The sequence below is a fragment of the Phyllobates terribilis genome, unplaced genomic scaffold (genome assembly GCF_046119375.1).
Source record: "Phyllobates terribilis strain yellow unplaced genomic scaffold, ASM4611937v1 Scaffold_98__1_contigs__length_5973952, whole genome shotgun sequence".
NCBI classification, from domain to species: domain Eukaryota; kingdom Metazoa; phylum Chordata; class Amphibia; order Anura; family Dendrobatidae; genus Phyllobates; species Phyllobates terribilis.
The window spans coordinates 4,584,589-4,609,818 of NW_027362858.1; the positions used below are offsets into that span (position 1 = coordinate 4,584,589).

General features: G+C 47.8%; 1 protein-coding gene across 1 annotated transcript; it reads right to left on the reverse strand.

Annotated features, from left to right (window-relative positions):
* Positions 1-228: 228 nt before the first annotated feature.
* On the reverse strand, positions 229-25,230 carry LOC141198612 (uncharacterized). Its single transcript, XM_073663045.1, has 9 exons — positions 25,192-25,230; positions 12,119-12,404; positions 10,810-10,882; positions 6,248-6,329; positions 5,939-6,118; positions 5,733-5,856; positions 5,552-5,649; positions 5,267-5,357; positions 229-1,880 (listed from the first exon to the last, which is right to left on the reverse strand). Exons 4-9 carry the CDS (start codon positions 6,323-6,325, stop codon positions 376-378), a joined length of 2,076 nt encoding a protein of 691 aa, XP_073519146.1. The 5' UTR covers positions 6,326-6,329; positions 10,810-10,882; positions 12,119-12,404; positions 25,192-25,230; the 3' UTR covers positions 229-375.

Below are 25,230 nucleotides of genomic sequence, written 5' to 3' on the forward strand. Positions count from 1 at the left end.
GGTTATTGTTGGAGAGACAATGACTTTTGGGAGAAGTATTGGCGAGGTCTAATGTTTCATTGTAATGTAAAGGAATTCCAATATACATGTGGTATGGGTAATATAGCACACCTATATGTGTATAGGATTATAATGTTTATTACAATACTATGGTTATATAAGAGATTTCAAGAATGTGGAATGTTAATTGTAAGATATAGTGACTGAAAGTTATCAGACGGTAATGGGCAAGCTGAAAGGATATACAGGAGAGATGCATGTATGTCATCCCTATTGTATGTTATTTTATTATTGTATGAACTGGTTTCTTGTTTTGTAAAAAAAAAAAAAGCTAATGAAAAAAATCTCAAATGTATTGGATTAAAAAGAAAAAGATTAGGAAAAAGGCTTCTCCCCTGTGTGAGTTCTCTGGTGATTAACCAAAGCTGATTTCTGATTAAAACATTTCCCACATTCTGAACATGAAAAAGGCTTCTCCCCTGTGTGGGTTCTCTGGTGCTTAATCAAATCTGATTTCTGGTTACAACATTTCCCACATTCTGAACATGAAAAAGGCTTCTCCCCTGTGTGAATTCTCTGGTGATTAACCAAAGTTGATTTCTGGATAAAACATTTCCCACATTCTGAACATGAAAAAGGCTTCTCCCCTGTGTGGGTTCTCTGGTGATTAACCAAAGCTGATTTATGGTTAAAACATTTCCCACATTCTGAACATGAAAAAGGCTTCTCACCTGTGTGGGTTCTCTGGTGATTAACCAAAGCTGATTTATGGTTAAAACATTTCCCACATTCTGAACATGAAAAAGGCTTCTCCCCTGTGTGAGTTCTCTGGTGCTTAATAAAATCTGATTTATGGTTAAAACATTTCCCACATTCTGAACATGAAAAAGGCTTCTCCCCTGTGTGGGTTCTCTGGTGGTTAATCAAATCTGATTTCTGGTTACAACATTTCCCACATTCTGAACATGAAAAAGGCTTCTCCCCTGTGTGGGTTCTCTGGTGATTAACCAAAACCGATTTATTGTTAAAACATTTCCCACATTCTGAACAAGAAAAAGGCTTCTCCCCTGTGTGGGTTCTCTGGTGGTTAACCAAAACTGATTTATGGCTAAAACATTTCCCACATTCTGAACATGAAAAAGGCTTCTCCCCTGTGTGGGTTCTCAGGTGTATAACAACAGCTGATTTCTGGTTAAAACATTTCCCACATTCTGAACATGAAAAAGGCTTCTCCCCTGTGTGAGTTCTCTTGTGGCTATCAAGAATCATTTTACGATTAAAATATTTTCCACATTCTGAACATGAAAAAGGCTTCTCTCCTGTGTGAGTTCTCTGGTGCTTAACCAAAGCTGATTTCTGGTTTAAACATTTCCCATATTCTGAACAGGAAAAAGGCTTCTCCCCTGTGTGAAGTCTCTGGTGTGTAACAAGACTTGTTTTATGGTTAAAATATTTCCCACATTCTGAACATGAAAAAGGCTTCTCCCCTGTGTGGGTTTTCTGGTGCTTCACAAAATCTGATTTCTGTTTAAAACATCTCCCACATTTGGAACAAAAAAATCTATTGTCCACTGTGTGAATTTTTTGATGTTTAAGAATAGACTTTTCGAGGGTAAAACTATTTCCATTTTCTGAAAATGTCTTCTTTGCTTTAGGAGCAGCTCGTTTTTTAATGCTTATTTTTTTATTTTGACTTTCCTTAGTAGTCGGAAATGAATCAGAAGATAGGACCTGTTTCATAGGATCAGATGACAGATCTTTGCTGTGAAGGGATGATGGTAAACCTGGAGTACTGATATGCACTTCAATTGTATCCTGTGGGATCTCAAGATCATCCGATTTAAAAATCTCCTGTCCCTCTGATCTCCTGGTACAGTCGTCTGCCAAGAAAAAAAAACAATTATTAACTTTGAATAAAATATCCTTGAAATTTATATTTTTTACCATTTCTACTTAAAATTGTCGGTAGCAATGACAAGTTATTGACAGAATGACAGTTCACAGTCTAATAGAAAACCTCATAGAATAAACCAGTGGAGCGTAGTGTTGAACTGTTTGTTCATTCAGCCTCCAAAATATGGAATAAGAAGCCACCAAAAAATGTTATGTAGGCAAAAATGATACCAATAAAAACTTCTACTCATCAATAAACCAATCCAGCAATATCCGCTCTGCCAAAGTCAAATCTCCCGCTCGTTCTGAGCCTTGCAGTGTGCCCAAACCACATTTATCATCCATGTATTTGGCATTACTATAGTGAGAAGAACCCACTTAATTTACGCTGTGTGTCTCCTGGAGCACAATCTGGACACTATGTGTTGGGTATTAAAATAGTATATTTGCAATTTTCACTCTCCACCATCCACTGCATGCTAATTTCCAGAAGGTGCCTGAAGTCAATATAATCGCTACTCCTATAAATTAATTCACTCACGGTTATAATTTCCAAAATGAAGTCAATTTATGGGGATTTCTACTGCTCTGGTTTTCTGACATTTTGTCATATTAAGGTTTCTGTAAATGGTGGGTCCCATCTCCTCTGGGACCTGCTCCTGGGACATCTGCTTCTGTCACCAGGCGCCGCCTTATTCATCCTGCAGGCGGCGCTGGTGATGGAGGAGACGTCAGAAGCTCTGGGCGGCGCTGGTTCTGTCCAGCCACTAAGATTAGGGTGCCTGGGACCTGTATTACCATCCAGTCTGGCAGTATGGGTGTGTGTGCTGTCCAGCTGGAGTAATCTGCTCCCTGCTTCAGCCAATTGGAAAGCACCGCACCCTACTAAAGCTGGAAGCATATTGCCGGAAGCTGCCAGATACAGCCTTGTTCTCCTCTGGTTCAGTCCTATGTGCTCAGCTCCCGGCTTGTGTATTTGTTTCCTGTTGTGACCTCGGCCCGTTTACTGACTACTCTTGTCTTCTGATTTTGTATTTTCTCTGTCCTCCTGGTTCTGACCCGGCTACCTGACTATTCTTCTTCCCATCTCACACTACAGAACAGCAGGTAACTCCATGGCCCAAGCCTAGGAGTCTCTGTGTAAGAACAGATCCATGTAGTGGTGTTAAATGGTGATGAGAAAGGCAATCCCTGGGATCTGGAAAATGGAGTAGATAGCGCCAAGCCTGTTCGTGGTAGCCATCTTTTGAGCTGCCAGGTGACCATGAACAGCGCCCCCAATACATTGTGTCTGCACACTATCCCAGCAAGATCTGCATTCAAATAGCTAAATGTCGCTCCTCCCCTTCTTAACCTGCCATGTGCCCAGACAGTAGTGTACAACCGTATATAGGGGATTGTTGGATTCAAGAAAAGGTGGAAAATAATTTGTAAGGTCCATTTGTTTCCTATTATCATTTGAGAAGAATTCCAAAGTTATCACCACAAAGTGACACACGTCAGAATTGAAAATGGGTCCTGATTAGCAACAGAAAACTGGCTGCAGTAAGGGGTTAAATCAGAGTATTTTGGGCACTAACTACTGTAGTCAAAAACTGACTATAGATAATAACACATCTACTGAAATGATCAAACTCAAGTCTTCATCAGTAAAAAATGAGTAACTAGTGGTGAAACCTCTCTGGGGTAATAATAATAATAATGTTTATTTTTATAGCGCCAACATATTCCGCAGCACTTTACAAATTTTAGGGGGGACTTATACAACAATACAAAATAAGCATATCTCATATCGAAAGGAGTGAGGGCCCTGCTTGCAAGCTTATAGTCTATGAGGAAATGGGGGAGACACAAAAGGTAGAATGTACATATATTGTATAATGCAGCCTTAATATACTAAATAGGATAAATAATACATGGACTGGTCGCCTGCCAGTATGTGTGCAGTCCTGACCGAGGCTATTAAGCGCATGGTTGGTATGATCCTGAAATTGAAGAAGATTTTAATATGGGAGAAAACTGGGACGGACAACTGGGATGGACAGATAGTGTGTGGAGGCGATACGCCAGTCCAATGAAATGGGTTTTTAGGGTCCACTTGAAACTGTGGGTATTGGGAATTATAGTATGGGACTCGGTGGTTCTTCATTATTTAAACTATGATAAGGGCCAATATTTTCTGTCAGATGACTTTCAAGAAAAAATATTAGACATTGAAAGAGAACTTTTCATAATAGTGCAGAGCTGAGGTGTCTTAAATTTAGACCTCAGGCATTGGGAAGAGGTAATGGAGACCTACTTTTAAAGACTAACAAGGAGTTACAGAGAAACATAAGTGAGTCAGGCCAATCCCACCACAATAAAGCTATCATACAAAATGAACATGGAAAAAAATACAGAATAAAAGATATGTTACATCCCTAACAACAACGTATTTATCAGGGGAGAGAACTTCAGATCTAAACCGGAGTCGCACTCATTTATGGTGGACCACTGGAGCTACTATGAGTCCTGAGCAGAAGAGTAAAGAAAGTATTAGCGCCCCCATTTCAGGAGAGATTGTGCAGTAATCTGAATTCCTTAGGATTGAAAACATAATGGAATTTATGACGCAGAGTGAAGCCATGAAACCAGGGCTGGAGCCATGCCAACACATCTCCTGCAGGCGTGAATAAATGTATATTACAGCCATCAGCCACGCACAGCTTAGAGATATATCATGGCACAGGTGTAATGTTTTCTGTATAGTTTATCACAATCCTGTTTGAAGTTAGTCGGTTTGAAAAGAAATTGAAAACTCAGGATAAAGGGAAACTCTGTTGTTATTGGACAGAAATTCACACTTGGCCTCACTGCACATTTAATGTTGTCGATCATAAAAGTGAAGTTTGGTCAGAAAGACTGGACCTGGTCTTGTAGGGACCATATGAGCACATTCAGCAGCACAGAAGGGAGAGAAGGTAGATTCATCCAAGAAGATATCAGGGTTCTAGGAAGCCAACACCATCATTACCCTCCGCTTTCTCTTAGAGGTCCATCATAATTTTTCTTCAAGTAATTTTCTCACTTGTCAGCACATTCTACCTATGCTGTCATTTGGCTTTGTAGTTTACAGATCTGGGCAGGTAATGGTCAGCATTTACTAAACCCAGGGGGTAGGTGGATCCTCCAGGTTGTAAGTTCTACAGAAAAGTTCTTTCACAATTACACAAAGTAATGTGAACATTTTTGGATGGCGGAAAATGTTGTGGTCTAGAGGTAAAATGGTGATCACACGATTATAACAAGGCTGGACTACACCACCGATAAAGCAACCACAGCCGGTGACTGAGAAGAATCTGTGACTTCTCTGTATTTAGTGGTTACTACTCACCTGGGTAGTCATATGTAGGAATCTCCTCTTTACACCACTCATCACCCCTCACATATGTCTCTGTAGTATTAATATGGGTCATATGTTCACCCTGAAACAAATATTGTAAAAGTCACAGACGGAGAAGTCACATCTATGATCAGCTCTAATCCTGCCATCTCCACTGTTCTCATTACACAAGTATAAAACACATAATACTGGTGGATAAAACAAGACTGAGCACAAGACCTTCACAGCCGTCTACACATCATAGGGGAGATCTCATAACACCTTCTCTCCATCTACCTGATGATCCTGAGGAACATTGGGGTCTTCTTGTTTACAGTCCTGTGGAAGAAGAGGATGGGGACATCTCTCTGGTGTTGTCCTCTTACCGGATAGATCTGGAGGAAACACATTCAGGGACTGAATTCATTCTTTACATACAGATAATTATAGGCCGTGTGTATTTAGTCCTGTCTATTACCTGGTGATGTGAGGGGCTGGGGAACCTCCATCATGACGTCCTTGTATAGATCTTTGTGTTCTTCTAAATACTCCCACTCCTCCATGGAGAAATAGACAGCGACATCCTGACACCTGATAGGAACCTGACACATACAATGATACCGTCACCCCCCGATCCCTCCATAACGTTACTGTATAATGTCCCAGCATTCCCAGCAGTGTCACCTCTCCAGTCAGCAGCTCAATCATCTTGTAGGTGAGTTCTAGGATCTTCTGGTCATTGATGTCCTCATGTATCAGGTGGTGAGATGGAAGCCCCGTGATTGGGCTTAGGGGTCTTTCCCATCCCTCAGACACATGGTCCTGACAGCGCCCACTAGAGGTCTTCTTCACTACTGTGTAATCCTGGTTATGGAGAGACACATTAATAAATCTCACTACAGACATTTCCAGGGTCCTCACCTCTCCAGTTCTGTCCATCTGTTATTCCCATAGACAAGAATAATGTAATGTGACGTCATCAGAATCTCTCACCTCTCCAGTAAGCCGGAAGAGGATCTCTAGGGTGAGGTGTAATATCCTCTCCACCATCTTCTTTCTGTCTCTATCCATTCTTCTATAGGAAAATTATATAGATAAATTATTAGTATCTCATATTGTGGGAATCTGAGTGGATTGAAGATGAGTTGGTTTAAAATATATAAAATTCTGTGTAATAAAAATAATTAATAGCATTGTGATGCCGGTATAAAGCAATAATGTGGTAGAGCACTTCATACATCTTCAGGTCATACAGAGATACCGATGTGCTATTGACGTGGGGTACTCGGTGCCGGGCCAGTTGTTGCTATGAGAGATGTCACAGTGGCGGTGACCCGGTCCGTGACCCAGGGTGGTCATTCAATAAGGGAATATTTACAGGGGATTTATGTACAAAGTTCGTGACGCCACCTGTGGTATGCGGCTAAAGAGAGCTGCCGCTGTGGAGCAGGTCCTCTGATGTTACTGCAGCAGGGATGGTGTGGCTCTCCACAGGTAGAGCTTAGTTCCAGGGCAGTGTTGATGTTATAGGTTATGCTGGGCGCTGTAGTGCAGGGGGTGATGGTGCAAGGCAATAATCACAGAGACAGTGGGGTGCAGTCTTCCAAGTTTACTCACAGTTCTTAAGTTCCTCAGGTTGCACTGTCCAGCTTACAGCCTCCCACGTCACGCTGCGTTCACCAAGCAGGGGTTCAGCAATCCCCCAGATAATTCAGGAGCACTTAACAGGACCCCCTTCTGTGTGCCTTTCTCAGTCGTCTTCCTGCACTGGCTCTCACCCTCCTGCCCTGCGCCTCACAATCAGTGTCCCAATCCAGTAGCTTCGGGTCTTGTTGGGCGACCTGCAGTCCCCTGGACCCTCTGTGGCCCCCTTCTCGGCGACATAATTGCGGATGGGGCCAGTGCACATTGCAAGTATAGCAGCCTCCGGTTCCTAGCTGAGCCTTGTAGTTCTCCACTAGTTAAGGGGCCGGTCCCCTCTGCGGCTTGATTCCTTCACCGCCTGGCAGATTCGGGCGTACGGGTGGCCTCCAGCACTTCCCGTACCCCTAGGATCCCTTCTTCTGTTCCTGGAGCCTTTCTCCTGCTCCCGCTCCTCTTCCCTCTCTCTCTTTCTTCTCTCTCAGTCCTGGGCCTCTCACTAGGCCCGCTCTGGAGCAGAGCTCCTGCAGAGCCTCTGCTCCACACACTCTCCTCCTCTGACTGAACTGTCTTTCTAAGATGGCTCCCCTTTTTATACAGCTACTGAAGTGCTCCCATAATCTACGTCCTCCACCCACACCCACTACATGGTTCCCCCTCACTTGGTTCCCCTCCACTCCAGCCAAGGGAAGTGGCTCAGCAAGAACCAGAGACATCTTGCACCCCCCCCGGCTGGCCTGGAGTGGTGTGTTGGATGCAGGTGTTAGGGTCCCGGGCAGCACTCCATCCTTACCTGAGAGTGAATGCTTGATCACAATATTCTTGGACTATGAATAACTAAAGGATGGTATATGTTTGTGTATAGCAATTTTTTTGACTATTAAAAGGACGGCTGAATAAACTATATTCTTTTTGCACAATCTGCATTGTCCATATCCTATTTTGCTTCGCTCCATCCTGGCTGCAGGCAGATCGCGGTACACTGAAGGACCTGCCGTCACATGACTATGACGTCAGCGCAGGTCCTCCAGTCCACCGTGAGTTGCCGGCATGGGAGGACGAGCACAGCGGGGGCCGTCAGAAGGTAAGTATAACATTTATTTTTTATTTTATTCTTTTTTTTTTTTTTTCTGTCCTCCACACCCGGGTACCATCCGCACATTGAACGCATGTGCTTATCTAGTGAAGCGGAATACATGCATTCCAGTGCAAGTCAATGGCGGCGAAAACGCAGCACTTCCGCAAAATAATTGGTAGTGCTGCATTTTATTCCGCAATGATAATCCGCAGCGGAAATTTCTGCAGCATGTGCACAGCACATGCGGATTATCATTTGGGAACATGGCAGGCCTTCTACCATGCGTTTTTTAAGTGTTTCTGCAGCGTTTTTGCCACTGCGGAAACGCTTAAAAAACGCATTGTGGGCACACAGCCTTAACATCTCCAGTGTTGTTGGTCAATCCAAAGGGTAATAAACCTGAAACCTGAATATTTAAGAAAGTAAAAGTGAGGTGTTGTCTTAGCAGAATATCTCTGTGTCCAGAATTATTATGCAACTATATGAAAAATGTAAATTTTCCATCTTAATTGTTTATTTTCATCTGTTATAGTATACATTTCTGACATTTAATAAATATATATCAGTGACCAATATAGCCACCATTCTTCTCAACACCAGTGATAAGCCATCCATCCATGGAGTCCATTCGTTTCTTACTTTGTTGACGTTCATCTTTGTGGGCAGCACCAACCATAGTCCCAGACACTGATCAGAGAGGGGACTGTTCTCCTTCACCATAAATCTCGAGTTTAAGAAAAGCTCGAAAGTTCTCAGGAAGGTTTAGGTCCAGAGAGGAAAAAGTCATGTCATTAGTCTTTCATCTTTAAGACCTTTCCAGGTACTGAGCAGTGAAGACTTTGATGCTGCTATTGAGCATTGTCCTGCAGAACAATCCTGTTTTTTTTTAAAGATGAAGATTTTTTCTGTACCTCTGTTTAAAGAAAGTGTCTTCTAAAAATTGGCAGAAGGTTTGGGAGTTGATTTTGCATCTATCTTCAACTTGAATAGGTCCGACTAGCTCATCTGTAATAATACCAGCCCATAGCAGTTCCCACCTCCACGTCGGTAGCATCTGAGTCGAAGTCGAGGTCTGTGCCCATTACTGATCCAGCCACGGGCCCATCCATCTGGTCCGTCAAAAGTCACTATCATCAGTCCATAAAACCTTTGAAAAATCTGTCTTCCGCTATTTCTTGGCCAAGTCTTTCCTTGTGTCTTATTCAGTGGTGGTCGGTATTCAGCCTCAGCCTTGTCTCTGAGCACTGAACATCTTGCACTTCTGGGCCTCCAGGGAGGCTGCAGTTCTGGAATATGACAGCACAAGAGGATAATATCTTCCTGGTTGCTTCACATTTGAGTCTTCAGAAATCTTTTGCAGCTAATGCTATTCTTTTTTTCCTTTTGTGACCCTATACACTTTTGAAGGTTCTGTGATCACACCCAATATCTGAGCAATTTAAGGAGTGCTGCATCACTCTGTAAGACTTAACTATTTTTGAGTTTTTATAGTCAGTTAAAACAGTTTTTGGCCCATTTTGCCGGAGAAAAATAAGCTGCCTAATAATTGTACACCCCTGATAAAGGGTTTCAATATCCATAGGCCACACACCCCTCATTACAATACACATCACCTGATCTACTTCATCCACTAAACATTTAAGTTTATACCGCTTGTATTTGGAAAATCTACATAAAAATGATCATATGGTCAAAATATTCACTTGCCTAATAATTGCGCACACAGTGTATGTGTAGCACCGGCGTCTATGCCCCGTTCTAGGCAGAGACGCCGTCCCTCTCACCTCCCCGCTGCTGGCGCGGCGTCCTCCAGCGCTTCTCTCCCCGCTGCTTCCGGCACGCGCTCCTTCCCCGGCAGTGTGCTTAGGGCGCGCGCGCGCGCGCTCCCCCTCTCTTAAAGGGACCGCGCGCGCCGTCCTAAGGAGTCCCCGGCCAATTGCCGGAGGACCTCCCATATAAAAGGCACCTCCTCCAAAATGGAGGTGCCCGAGCAATGTTGTAGCACTGTTCACTACTCTGCTTCAGCCCTCAGGTCCCGTTGCCAGTTACCTGCCAGATACCTGCCAGATTCCTGTCAGTCTGCTGTCTAATTCCTGCCTGATATCCTGCTACCTGCCTGCTAGCCTGAGGTCCGACGGTCTGCCTTCCAACTCCTGTCAGTCTGTCTAAGGACCAGCTTGCCCGCTCACCTGGGAGCGCACATCTTCTACCTGCCTGCTTGCCTGAGGTCCGACGGTCTGCCTTCCAACTCCTGTCAGTCTGTCTAAGGACCAGCTTGCCCGCTCACCTGGGAGCGCTCATCTGCTGCCTGTCTGCTAGCCTACCAGGAGGCTCTGCCGTCACGTGCTGTGACCACCCGCCTGTCCAGAGACTCCTGCCCGCTCACCTGGGAGCGCTCATCTGCTACCTGTCTGTTGGTCTTCCTGGAGGCTCCGCCGTCACATGCTGTGACCACCCGTTTATCCAGAGACTCTCGACTGCTCACCTGGGAGCTCACGTCTATCATCTGCCGCCACAGGTCGTACCTATCCTTACCCAGAGACTGCCCCGGTCACTTGCCGTGACCTCCTGCCCGTTCATCCAGAGACTGCCCCGGTCACTTGCCGTGACCTCCTGCCCGTTCATCCAGAGACTGTCCCGGTCACTTGCTGTGACCTCCTGTCCGTTCATTCAGAGACTGTCCCGGTCACCTGCTGTGACTGCCTGCCCGTCTACCCTGGTCGCCACCCGCTCCCTTACAAGGACCGCCCCCTTGTATAGTAGCTCAGAGGTTCCGCCTCCCAGACCCGTTACAGTATGTTTCAAAGTGATCAAGAAAACTATTTTTTATTCTCACCTGCTATAAGCTATGGGTGCAATGTTCAGGAATCATCCCTCAATCCATAGAACGTGGATTCCACATCTCACCCCTGACAAAGCCAAAAAGTGAAAATAGTTGGGCAATATTCTGACGCTTGTCTCCATTGTGATTATGATATGTTATAAGCAAGTTTAAATCTCTCAGTTATGTTAATGTGTATTAGGGGTGCACTGTTTTTTTATGGCAATACAAAAAGAAACACTGGCATGGTGGCACCTAGCACGGTGAAGTGAATGCTCAGGTGTTACAAAAAATAAATGATTACAACCATATCCTGTAGAATACAGCAAAAGAGGAGAAGAAACCTATTAGTGGTGTGGGGCACTAAAACTATGGGGTAACAAAGATGAGGATCATTACTGTATAAGGCAATGAGAAGGGGGGGGGGGCTATTACTTTATAGGGCACTATAGATGGTTATAGCACTATGTGTAAGTGGGAAAAATAGGCAGGACACCTAAGGAGAGTAATGAAAAAAAAAATATATATATATTTATTTATTGTGAGGGGTCAGCTCTACGGTAGGCGCTGGTTCACACAGGGATGCAGTCCATAGGTTCAAACAAACTGGTGGTTTATTAAATGTCCATAAACCAGGCAGGAGACAAAAATATCACAGCCTCTTTCAGGTTCCAAAAAGGTATAACAGAACAAAACATAAAATAGCAGGTCCATATAGAGCACGGCCTCAGCCGTTTAAATGCAGATGCTTTTCTCTGCCTCCAGCAGACTCTGAGCAGCACATGCAAGGTCTGCTCACCTTGCACAACACACAGCACACTGAGACAGGCGCAGCTGTCTTAAATCAGGCCTTCCAAGACCTGGACTGGAGGTAAGTGAGCAGCTGATCCCCCAGCTCTTTCAGCTGCTCATAAAACCCAGCCCTTTAATCCGGGCCCATTAACTCCCTCTCAGCACTATGTGTGCTGGAGCCTGCTTCTCCGGGTCCTACATCACCGAAGCTTGGTACCTCGAGGACACATACCTCCCCTCATCCACAACGTGTCCAGCTGCAACCTTACCTAACCCCCCACTTCCTCTGCCCATATATATATATATATATATATATATATATATATATTATATTATATATAGTACAGACCAAAGGTTTGGACACACCTTCTCATTTAAAGATTTTTCTGTATTTTCATGACTATGAAAATTGTACATTCACACTGAAGGCATCAAAACTATGAACTAACACATGTGGAATTATATACTTAACAAAAAAGTGTGAAACAACTGAAAATATGTCTTATATTCTAGGTTCTTCAAAAGTAGCCACCTTTTGCTTTGATGACTGCTTTGCACACTCTTGGCATTCTCTTGGTGAGCTTCAAGAGGTAGTCACTGGAAATGGTCTTCCAACAATCTTGAAGGAGTTCCCAGAGATGCTTAGCACTAGTTGGCCCTTTTGCCTTCACTCTGCGGTCCAGCTCACCCCAAACCATCTCGATTGGATTCAGATCTGGTGACTGAGGAGGCCAGGACATCTGGCGTAGCACCCCATCACTCTCCCTCTTGGTCAAATAGCCCTTACACAGCCTGGAGGTGTGTTTGGGGTCATTGTCCTGTTGAAAAATAAATGATGGTCCAACTAAACGCAAACCGGATGGAATGGCATGCCGCTGCAAGATGCTGTGGTAGCTATGCTGGTTCAGTATGCCTTCAATTTTGAATAAATCCCCAACAGTGTCACCAACAAAGCACCGTCACACCATCACACCTCCTACTCCATGCTTCACGGTTGGAACCAGGCATGTAGAGTCCATCCTCCTGCCCGTTCATCCAGAGACTGCCCCGGTCACTTGCCGTGACCTCCTGCCCGTTCATCCAGAGACTGTCCCGGTCACTTGCTGTGACCTCCTGTCCGTTCATTCAGAGACTGTCCCGGTCACCTGCTGTGACTGCCTGCCCGTCTATCCTGGTCGCCACCCGCTCCCTTACAAGGACCGCCCCCTTGTATAGTAGCTCAGAGGTTCCGCCTCCCAGACCTGTTACAGTTTGCTCGGGCCATGGAACCCGGTGGCACCCAAGCTCCCTCGCTCTCGGACCTGTGTCATGAACTGTCCCGTCAGAGGTCCCAACAGGAGTCCATCCTGGGTCACCTGCGGAATGTCAATTCTCGCCTGGACACTCTGACTGCTCTGCCTGCAACCACCGCCAGTGCCATGACTCGCAATCCGGCAGCTCCACTGCCCACTAATAACATGGTATCCTACCCCGGACCCCGGCTTTCTGCACCTCCTCGTTTCGGAGGCGACTCCGCCCAGGCTCGGGGCTTCATAAATCAGTGCACCCTGCACTTTGAACTCCTGTCTCACCAGTTTAACTCCGACCGGGCCAAAATTGCCTTCATCATGTCCCATCTCACCGGGGAGGCCCTGGCCTGGCTAAATCCTCTATGGGAGAGATGAGACCCTCTGGTGTCCGACTTGCCTGCCTTTCTCACGGCTTTCCGGAAAGTCTTCGACGAACCCGGACGGAAGACCTCATCTGCATCATCTCTGCTACGCCTCCATCAGGGAAGTCTCACCGTGGGCCAATATGCCATACGGTTCCGTACCCTTGCTTCGGAGCTGGCCTGGGATAATGACGCTCTGGTTTCCGTCTTCTGGGAGGGTCTGTCCGGCCGTATTAAAGATGAACTTGCCGGTCGGGACATTCCTACCACTCTCGATGACCTAATAACTCTTGCCACCCGGATTGACCTGCGGTTCCAGGAGCGTGCCAAAGAGGTCACCCGTGAGAGGAGGTTTCCACGTCTAGATCCTACTTTTCAGAAACCCGTCACTCCCTCCGTCTCTCCTCAGGTACACTCTCCTGAGCCTATGCAGGTCGACCAGACCAAGATGATCGGTTCTCGCCGAGAATCTCGCTGAGCCGAGGGAAGCTGTTTCTATTGTGGCAGTATGAAGCACTTCATCCGTTCCTGCCCGGAAAAACCGGGAAACGCCAGTGTCTAGGACCACTCGGAGAGGTCGTCCTAGACAAAAGTAAGCCCTCTCCGTCTCTGACCTTACCGATCTCTATTGCTTGGGGAGAGAACCGTCTCTTTGAACTCGCCCATCTGGATTCTGGAGCTGCTGGAAATCTCATCTCCCAGTCTCTGGTAGAGAGATACCATATTCCCACCAAGTCCCTGGCTGAACCATTGTCAGTCGCCTCCGTGGATGGAAGACTTCTCTCGGAGACCATCCTGCTCGTCACTGAACCCATAACCCTGCAGGTGGGAATGCTGCACTCTGAGGAGATCTCATTCCATGTGCTGTCCGGACTTTCTCACTCCCTGTTGCTAGGTCTACCTTGGCTCCAGACACATGAACCCGTATTGAACTGGCGGTCCGGTGAAGTACTCCGATGGGGTCCTGACTGCCATAGGACCTGCCTGGTCCCGGTCCATCCACTTCGCCCTCAGCCTACTCCAGCTAACTTACCTGGTCTCCCGGCTCCCTACTGGCCCTATGCGGACGTCTTCGGTAAGAAGGAAGCTGAGACGTTGCCACCCCATAGGCCATACGATTGCCCGATCGACCTGGTACCTGGCACCACTCCTCCCCGTGGGCGTATCTACCCGTTGTCTGCAGCCGAGACCCGAGCCATGTCTGAGTACATTGAAGAGAATCTGGCTAGGGGATTTATCCGAAAATCTACCTCCCCGGCTGGAGCCGGATTCTTCTTTGTCAAAAAGAAAGACGGCTCGCTACGTCCCTGTATTGACTACAGAGGACTCAATCTCATCACGGTAAAAAACAAATATCCCCTGCCACTCATCTCCGAATTGTTTGACCGTCTCAAGGGCGCCAGGATCTTCTCCAAGCTGGATCTACGAGGAGCGTATAATCTGGTCCGTATCCGTCAAGGAGACGAGTGGAAGACGGCATTCAATACCCGGGACGGTCACTACGAGTACCTTGTGATGCCCTTCGGTCTCTGTAATGCTCCCGCGGTCTTTCAGGAACTAGTCAACGACATCTTCCGTGACCTCCTGTACTGCTGCGTAGTGGTATACCTGGACGATATCTTGGTCTTCTCTCCGGATCTCCCCACACACCGGAGGGATGTTCGTCAGGTCCTGCTTAGGCTTCGGCAGAACCACCTTTATGCCAAATACGAGAAGTGTCTCTTCGATCAGACCTCCCTTCCGTTCTTGGGCTATGTCATCTCCCAAACAGGTCTGCAAATGGATCCCGAGAAGCTCTCTTCCGTTTTAAAATGGCCTCGTCCTGAAGGTTTGAAGGCGATACAGCGATTCCTGGGCTTCGCTAATTACTATCGTCTTTTCATCCCACACTTCTCGTCTCGGACTGCTCCCATATCTGCACTTACCCGTAAGGGGGCTAACCCCAGGACATGGTCGCCTGAAGCCGAGGAGGCCTTCCTTTCCCTAAAGAAAGCCTTCGCCTCTGCTCCCGCCCTGCACCGTCCGGACTGTAATAAACAATTCTACCTGGAGGTTGATGCCTCCTCCTCCGGAGCCGGAGCGGTGCTCACCCAGAAGTCTTCTACCGGGAGAATGGTAACGTGCGGCTTCTTCTCCAAAATCTTCTCCTCGTCAGAGCGCAACTACTCCATAGGAGACCGTGAATTGCTAGCCATCAAATTGGCACTGGGAGAGTGGCGCTATCTGCTTGAAGGGGCTCTCTACCCGGTAATTATCTACACGGATCACAAAAACCTGGCATATCTCCAAAATGCCCAGAGACTCAATCCTCGCCAGGCCCGGTGGTCGTTGTTTTTTGCCCGCTTCGACTTCATTCTTCATTTCCGTCCGGCGGACAAGAACGTCAAAGCTGATGCCTTGTCCCGGTCCTTCCTGTCCTCCGATCAAGAGGAGGAACCTACGCACATCATCGACTCCTCCAAGGTGATGAATGTGGCCCCCTTGGATCTGACTCGTCTTCCACCCGGTAAGACGTTCTTAGCTGTGCCAGATCGGGAGAGGGTTCTTCGCTGGGGACATTCTTCTAAACTAGCTGGCCATGCTGGCCAAAAGAAGACCTTCCAACTCATTACCCGGCATTACTGGTGGCCTACCCTGCGTAAGGACGTGGTAGACTTCGTCGCGGCCTGTTCATCCTGTGCCCGTAACAAAGTTCCCCGACATCTACCTGCCGGCCATCTCCTGCCCCTTCCCATACCTGCTGCTCCTTGGCAACACATCGCTATGGACTTTATCACCGACCTTCCAGTTTCTGCCGGTTGTACTGTCATTTGGGTTGTCGCTGACCGTTTTTCTAAGATGGCCCACTTCATTCCCCTGCCTGGTCTTCCGTCTGCACCCGAGCTGGCTAAAGACTTTATCCGCCACATCTTCCGTCTCCATGGTCTGCCCCTCCACATCGTGTCGGATCGTGGGGTTCAGTTCACCTCTCGCTTCTGGAGAGCCACATGTAAGCTGCTGGACATTACCCTGGATTTCTCCTCCGCTTACCACCCTCAGTCCAATGGTCAAGTGGAGCGGATCAATCAGATCTTGACCAGCTACCTCCGGCACTTCGTTGATGCTCACCACTCGGACTGGGTGGATCTCGTACCATGGGCCGAGTTCTCTTATAACAACCATGAGAGCGAGTCCTCTTCCAAATCCCCGTTCTTTATAGTCGGTGGCCAACATCCCCGGATTCCACTTCCTGTCTCCGTTTCTGTGGACAACCCTGCTGCGGAGTCTCTTGTCAGCGAATTTTCTACTATTTGGGAGAGCACCAGGTCCGCTCTTCTTCTCTCCTCTGAGCGGATGAAGAGATATGCTGATAAGAGACGTCTGGATCCGCCCCAATTCCGTCCGGGAGACAAGGTTTGGCTCTCATCCAAACATGTGCGGCTCAAAGTACCCTCCTACAAGTTGGGTCCTCGATTCATCGGCCCCTTCGAAGTCCTCAGGCAAATTAACCCTGTGGCCTACAAATTAAAACTCCTGGCCACCCTACGGATCCCCAACTCCTTCCACGTATCTCTCCTCAAACCCGTTGTCTTTAACTTTTTTTCCAAAAATCCAGGTGCCCCTCCTGCTCCGGTTTCCGCTGATGACATCTTTGAGGTAGAGAGTATTCTGGCCTCCAAGAGGGTAAGAGGAAAAACCTTTTTTCTGGTAGATTGGAAGGGGTTTGGTCCAGAGGAGAGAACTTGGGAAACCAGGGAGAACATCAACGCCCCGCTTCTCCTTGAGAAATTTCTTTCTGGCCAAAAAGAGAGGGGGCCTAAAGAGGGGGGTACTGTAGCACCGGCGTCTCTGCCCCGTTCTAGGCAGAGACGCCGTCCCTCTCACCTCCCCGCTCCTGGCGCGGCGTCCTCCAGCGCTTCTCTCCCCGCTGCTTCCGGCACGGGCTCCTTCCCCGGCAGTGTGCTTAGGGCGCGCGCGCTCCCCCTCTCTTAAAAGGACCGCGCGCGCTGTCCTAAGGAGTCCCCGGCCAATTGCCGGAGGACCTCCCATATAAAAGGCACCTCCTCCAAAATGGAGGTGCCCGAGCAATGTTGTAGCACTGTTCACTACTCTGCTTCAGCCCTCAGGTCCCGTTGCCAGTTACCTGCCAGATACCTGCCCGATTCCTGCCAGTCTGCTGTCTAATTCCTGCCTGATATCCTGCTACCTGCCTGCTAGCCTGAGGTCCGACGGTCTGCCTTCCAACTCCTGTCAGTCTGTCTAAGGACCAGCTTGCCCGCTCACCTGGGAGCGCACATCTTCTACCTGCTTGCTTGCCTGAGGTCCGACGGTCTGCCTTCCAACTCCTGTCAGTCTGTCTAAGGACCAGCTTGCCCGCTCACCTGGGAGTGCTCATCTGCTGCCTGTCTGCTAGCCTACCAGGAGGCTCTGCCGTCACGTGCTGTGACCACCCGCCTGTCCAGAGACTCCTGCCCGCTCACCTGGGAGCGCTCATCTGCTACCTGTCTGTTGGTCTTCCTGGAGGCTCCGCCGTCACATGCTGTGACCACCCGTTTATCCAGAGACTCTCGACTGCTCACCTGGGAGCTCACGTCTATCATCTGCCGCCACAGGTCGTACCTATCCTTACCCAGAGACTGCCCCGGTCACTTGCCGTGACCTCCTGCCCGTTCATCCAGAGACTGCCCCGGTCACTTGCCGTGACCTCCTGCCCGTTCATCCAGAGACTGTCCCGGTCACTTGCTGTGACCTCCTGTCCGTTCATTCAGAGACTGTCCCGGTCACCTGCTGTGACTGCCTGCCCGTCTACCCTGGTCGCCACCCGCTCCCTTACAAGGACCGCCCCCTTGTATAGTAGCTCAGAGGTTCCGCCTCCCAGACCCGTTACAGTATGTTTCAAAGTGATCAAGAAAACTATTTTTTATTCTCACCTGCTATAAGCTATGGGTGCAATGTTCAGGAATCATCCCTCAATCCATAGAACGTGGATTCCACATCTCACCCCTGACAAAGCCAAAAAGTGAAAATAGTTGGGCAATATTCTGACGCTTGTCTCCATTGTGATTATGATATGTTATAAGCAAGTTTAAATCTCTCAGTTATTTCAATGCGTATTAGGGGTGCACTGTTTTTTTATGGCAATACAAAAAGAAACACTGGCATGGTGGCACCTAGCACGGTGAAGTGAATGCTCAGGTGTTACAAAAAATAAATGATTACAACCATATCCTGTAGAATACAGCAAAAGAGGAGAAGAAACCTATTAGTGGTGTGGGGCACTAAAACTATGGGGTAACAAAGATGAGGATCATTACTGTATAAGGCAATGAGAAGGGGGGGGCTATTACTTTATAGGGCACTATAGATGGTTATAGCACTATGTGTAAGTGGGAAAAATAGGCAGGACACCTAAGGAGAGTAATGAAAAAAAAAATATATATATATTTATTTATTGTGAGGGGTCAGCTCTACGGTAGGCGCTGGTTCACACAGGGATGCAGTCCATAGGTTCAAACAAACTGGTGGTTTATTAAATGTCCATAAACCAGGCAGGAGACAAAAATATCACAGCCTCTTTCAGGTTCCAAAAAGGTATAACAGAACAAAACATAAAATAGCAGGTCCATATAGAGCACGGCCTCAGCCGTTTAAATGCAGATGCTTTTCTCTGCCTCCAGCAGACTCTGAGCAGCACATGCAAGGTCTGCTCACCTTGCACAACACACAGCACACTGAGACAGGCGCAGCTGTCTTAAATCAGGCCTTCCAAGACCTGGACTGGAGGTAAGTGAGCAGCTGATCCCCCAGCTCTTTCAGCTGCTCATAAAACCCGACCCTTTAATCCGGGCCCATTAACTCCCTCTCAGCACTATGTGTGCTGGAGCCTGCTTCTCCGGGTACTACATCACCGAAGCTTGGTACCTCGAGGACACATACCTCCCCTCATCCACAACGTGTCCAGCTGCAACCTTACCTAACCCCCCACTTCCTCTGCCCATATATATATATATATATATATATTATATTATATTATATTATATATAGTACAGACCAAAGGTTTGGACACACCTTCTCATTTAAAGATTTTTCTGTGTTTTCATGACTATGAAAATTGTACATTCACACTGAAGGCATCAAAACTATGAATTAACACATGTGGAATTATATACTTAACAAAAAAGTGTGAAACAACTGAAAATATGTCTTATATTCTAGGTTCTTCAAAGTAGCCACCTTTTGCTTTGATGACTGCTTTGCACACTCTTGGCATTCTCTTGGTGAGCTTCAAGAGGTAGTCACTGGAAATGGTCTTCCAACAATCTTGAAGGAGTTCCCAGAGATGCTTAGCACTAGTTGGCTCTTTTGCCTTCACTCTGCGGTCCAGCTCACCCCAAACCATCTCGATTGGGTTCAGGTCTGGTGACTGTGGAGGCCAGGACATCTGGCGTAGCACCCCATCACTCTCCCTCTTGGTCAAATAGCCCTTACACAGCCTGGAGGTGTGTTTGGGGTCATTGTCCTGTTGAAAAATAAATGATGGTCACACCATCACACCTCCTACTCCATGCTTCACGGTTGGAACCAGGCATGTAGAGTCCATCCGTTCACCTTTTCTGCGTCGCAGAAAAGGTGAACAGATGGACTCTACATGCCTGGTTCCCACCGTGGAGCATGGAGGAAGAAGTGTGATAGTGTGGGGGTGCTTTGCTGGTGACACTGTTGGGGATTTATTCAAAATTGAAGGCATACTGAACAAGCATGGCTACCATAGCATCTTGTAGCGGCATGCTATTCCATCCAGTTTGCATTTAGTTGGACCATCATTTATTTTTCAACAGGACAATGACCCCAAACACACCCCCAGGCTGTGTAAGGGCTATTTGATCAAGAAGGAGAGTGATGGGGTGCTACGCCAGATGACCTGGCCTCCACAGTCACCAGACCTGAACCCAATCGAGATGGTTTGGGGTGAGCTGGACCACAGAGTGAAGGCAAAAGGGCCAACAAGTGCTAAGCATCTCTGGGAACTCCTTCAAGATTGCTGGAAGACCATTTCCAGTGACTACCTCTTGAAGCTCATCAAGAGAATGCCAAGAGTGTGCAAAGCAGTCATCAAAGCAAAAGGTGGCTACTTTGAAGAACCTAGAATATAAGACATATTTTCAGCTGTTTCACACTTTTTTGTTAAGTATATAATTCCACATGTGTTAATTCATAGTTTTGATGCCTTCAGTGCGAATGTACAATTTTCATAGTCATGAAAATACAGAAAAATCTTTAAATGAGAAGGTGTGTCCAAACTTTTGGTCTGTACTGTATAAGACAAAATATAAAAAAACACAAGCAATAAATGTTTATATGATTCTGCCCCCCCAAAGTAAATAGCAAAATGTAATACATAATAATAATAAGAATCTTTACTTTTATATAGCGCGAACATATTCTGCAGCTCTTTACATACATAATTATTGCTGTCCCCATCAGGGCTCACAATCTCAATTCCCTATCAGTTGTCTTTGGAGTGTGGGAGGAAACTGGAGAACCCGGAGGAAACCCACGCAAACACGGAGAGAACATACAAACTCCTTGCAGATGTTGTACTTGGTGGGATTTGAACCCAGGACCCCAGCGCTGCAAAGCTGCAGTGCTAACCACTGAGCCACCGTGCTACCCAGTACATTAAAAAAATATTCGGTATTGCCATGTACATAACTGCCTGAATTAATAACATTTTGAAATATTTTTTCGCATATGGTAAAAATCGAAAAACTAGGAATAATGTTTTTGGCCACCACAATTCCACATAAAAATGTAATAAAAAGCTACTAAAATGTCATATTTCCTCCAAAATTGTATCAACAAAAAGAAGAAAACAATAAATAATCATTGAAACGGTTCATCGAAAATCAGAATGAAAATAGTTACAGGTCTCAGAAAATGGCGACACGGAAAAATTGTTAGATACTAAATTTTCCGCCCTGGTGACATCACACCTGTAGAGCATTAGACCGCTGCAGTCAACCACTGATCTCAGAACTGATGCCAATATATTCAGTATGAACAGTTGAGCTCAGTGATTGGCTGCAGTTGTCACACACGCTAAAGACATGACATCACCACTGCAGCCTATAAAGAAGACCCGAGCAGCAGAGAGCCTGCACTGGAGCAGGGGAAGGTGAGTAATGCTGATTATAGTATTTGTTACACAGACTCGTAGATTGTGTACAGAAGATTGAAAGGGGAAACCTCTTCTATGATACTCCTCTCTGCTGGTACAGGGCACATTGTGATGTTCAGAGTTGTAATGAACCTCAGACAGGAATAATGTTGAGATGGCCTGAGAGCAGAGAGGAACGCTGAGGAGAAGGTCTGAGGGAAGAGAGGAATGCTGAGGAGATGGTCTGAGGGAAGAGAGGAGCGCTGAGGAGACAGCCGTAAAGTGGAGAAGAGTGTTGAGGGGATGGCCTGAGGTTAGATATGAGCACTAAGGAGGTATCCAGAGAGCAGAGAAGAAAGGAGATGGCCCGAATACAGAGAGGAGCACTGAGGAGACGGCCTGAGAGCAGAGCACAGAGTAGAGGTTCTGAAAGCAGAGAGAAGCGCTGAAGAGATGACCTGAGGGTAAAGAGGAGCGCTGAGGAGACAGCCTGAGGATAGAGAGAAGCACTCAGGAGACAGCCTGAAGGAAGAGATGAGTGGTAAGAAGACAGCCTGAGGTTAGAGATGAGTGCAAAGGAGGCAGCTTGAGAGCAGAGAGGAACACTGAGGAGACAGCCTATGTGTAGAGAGAAGCACTGAGGAGACTGCTTGGGAGCATAGAAAAGCGATGAGGAGACAGACTGAGGGCAGAGAGGAGTCCCGAGGAGATGGCCTGAGAATAAAGAGGAGTGCTGAGGAGATGGCCTGAGTAAAGAGGAGCGCTGAGGAGATGGCCTGAGAGTAAAGGAGAGCGCTGAGGAGATGGCCTGAGTAAAGAGGAGCGCTAAGGAGATGGCCTGAGCGTAAAGAAGAGCGCCGAGGAGATGGCCTGAGAGTAAAGAGGAGCGCCGAGGAGATGGCCTGAGCGTAAAGAGGAGCGCCGAGGAGATGGCCTGAGCGTAAAGAAGAGCGCCGAGGAGATGGCCTGAGAGTAAAGAGGAGCGCCGAGGAGATGGCCTGAGTAAAGAGGAGCGCCGAGGAGATGGCCTGAGCATAAAGAGGAGTGCTGAGGAGATGGCCTGAGAGTAAAGGAGAGCGCTGAGGAGATGGCCTGAGAATAAAGGAGAGCGCTGAGGAGATGGCCTGAGAGTAAAGGAGAGCGCTAAGGAGATTGGCCTGATAGTAAAGAGGAGCGCCGAGGAGATGGCCTGAGAGTAAAGAGGAGCGCTGAGGAGATGGCCTGAGAGTAAAGGAGAGCGCTGAGGAGATGGCCTGAGTAAAGAGGAGCGCTAAGGAGATGGCCTGATAGTAAAGAGGAGCGCCGAGGAGATGGCCTGAGTGTAAAGAGGAGCGCCGAGGAGATGGCCTGAGAGTAAAGAGGAGCGCTGAGGAGATGGCCTGAGAGTAAAGGAGAGCGCTGAGGAGATGGCCTGAGTAAAGAGGAGCGCTAAGGAGATGGCCTGATAGTAAAGAGGAGCGCCGAGGAGATGGCCTGAGTGTAAAGAGGAGCGCCGAGGAGATGGCCTGATAGTAAAGAGGAGCGCCGAGGAGATGGCCTGAGTGTAAAGAGGAGCGCCGAGGAGATGGCCTGATAGTAAAGAGGAGCGCCGAGGAGATGGCCTGAGCGTAAAGAGGAGCGCCGAGGAGATGGCCTGAGAGTAAAGAGGAGCGCCGAGGAGATGGCCTGAGAGTAAAGAGGAGCGCCGAGGAGATGGCCTGAGAGTAAAGAGGAGTGCTGAGGAGATGGCCTGAGAGTAAAGAGAAGCGCTGAGGAGATGGCCTGAGAGTAAAGAGGAGCGCTGAGGAGATGGCCTGAGTAAAGAGGAGCGCTGAGGAGATGGCCTGAGAGTAAAGAGGAGCACTGAGGAGATAGCCTGAGAGTAAAGAGGAGCGCTGAGGAGATGGCTTGAGAGTAAAGAGGAGAACTGAGGAGATGGCCTGAGAGTAAAGAGGAGCGCTGAGGAGATGGCCTGAGAGTAAAGAGGAGTGCTGATGAGATGGCCTGAGTGTAGAGAGAAGCACTGAGGAGACCAGATGAGAATAAAGAGGAGCGCTGAGGAGATGGCCTGAGAGTAAAGAGGAGCGCTGAGGAGATGGCCTGAGAGTAAAGAGGAGCGCTGAGGAGATAGCCTGAGAGTAAAGAGGAGCGCTGAGGAGATGGCCTGAGAGTAAAGGAGAGCGCTAAGGAGATTGGCCTGATAGTAAAGAGGAGCGCCGAGGAGATGGCCTGAGAGTAAAGAGGAGCGCTGAGGAGATGGCCTGAGAGTAAAGAGGAGCGCTGAGGAGATGGCCTGAGAGTAAAGGAGAGCGCTGAGGAGATGGCCTGAGTAAAGAGGAGCGCTAAGGAGATGGCCTGATAGTAAAGAGGAGCGCCGAGGAGATGGCCTGAGTGTAAAGAGGAGCGCCGAGGAGATGGCCTGAGAGTAAAGAGGAGCGCTGAGGAGATGGCCTGAGAGTAAAGGAGAGCGCTGAGGAGATGGCCTGAGTAAAGAGGAGCGCTAAGGAGATGGCCTGATAGTAAAGAGGAGCGCCGAGGAGATGGCCTGAGTGTAAAGAGGAGCGCCGAGGAGATGGCCTGATAGTAAAGAGGAGCGCCGAGGAGATGGCCTGAGCGTAAAGAGGAGCGCCGAGGAGATGGCCTGAGAGTAAAGAGGAGCGCCGAGGAGATGGCCTGAGAGTAAAGAGGAGTGCTGAGGAGATGGCCTGAGAGTAAAGAGAAGCGCTGAGGAGATGGCCTGAGAGTAAAGAGGAGCGCTGAGGAGATGGCCTGAGTAAAGAGGAGCGCTGAGGAGATGGCCTGAGAGTAAAGAGGAGCACTGAGGAGATAGCCTGAGAGTAAAGAGGAGCGCTGAGGAGATGGCTTGAGAGTAAAGAGGAGAACTGAGGAGATGGCCTGAGAGTAAAGAGGAGCGCTGAGGAGATGGCCTGAGAGTAAAGAGGAGTGCTGATGAGATGGCCTGAGTGTAGAGAGAAGCACTGAGGAGACGGCCTGAGAGTAAAGAGGAGCGCTGATGAGAAGGCCTGAGAGTGAAGAGGAATGCTGAGGAGATGGCCTGAGAGTAAAGAGGAGCGCTGAGGAGACGGCCTGAGATTAAAGAGGAGCGCTGAGGAGATGGCCTGAGATTAAAGAGGAGCGCTGAGGAGATGGCCTGAGATTAAAGAGGAGCACTGAGGAGATGGCCTGAGAGTAAAGAGGAGCACTGAGGAGATGGCCTGAGAGTAAAGAGGAGCGCTGAGGAGATGGCCTGAGTAAAGAGGAGCGCTGAGGGGATGGCCTGAGAGTAAAGAGGAGCACTGAGGAGATGGCCTGAGAGTAAAGAGGAGCGCTGAGGAGATGGCCTGAGTAAAGAGGAGCGCTGAGGGGATGGCCTGAGAGTAAAGAGGAGTGCTGAGGAGATGGCCTGAGAGTAAAGAGAAGCGCCGAGGAGACGGCCTGAGAGTAAAGAGGAGCGCTGAGAAGACCGACAAAAAATGCAGAGGAGATGGTCTGAGGATAGAAAGGAACACCGAGGAGACGGCTTAAGTGTAAAGGGGTCGTCCATTTACTTTATGTGTTCAGGGTAGAATTAAATGGTAATGGGTGTGGTTAGGGGTTGGAGGAATGGTTATGGACGTGGACTAAGATGTCATGATGTACAATCTATCCCTCTTTATATTCCCTGACAGTTGGGAGGTCAGACAAATGTAAAAATCTAATTGTTTTTGTAGCTGCAAAATGCAATGTGTGAATAAAGTCTATAGAGAGTGTGAGCCCCAATGGGGATGGTGATATTAATGTGTGTACATGCTGCGGAGTATGGAGGCGATATAGAAAATAATGGGGAATCTCCACATACCTCCACCTGCAGAGCCGCCACCACATAAATGGCTGTTCT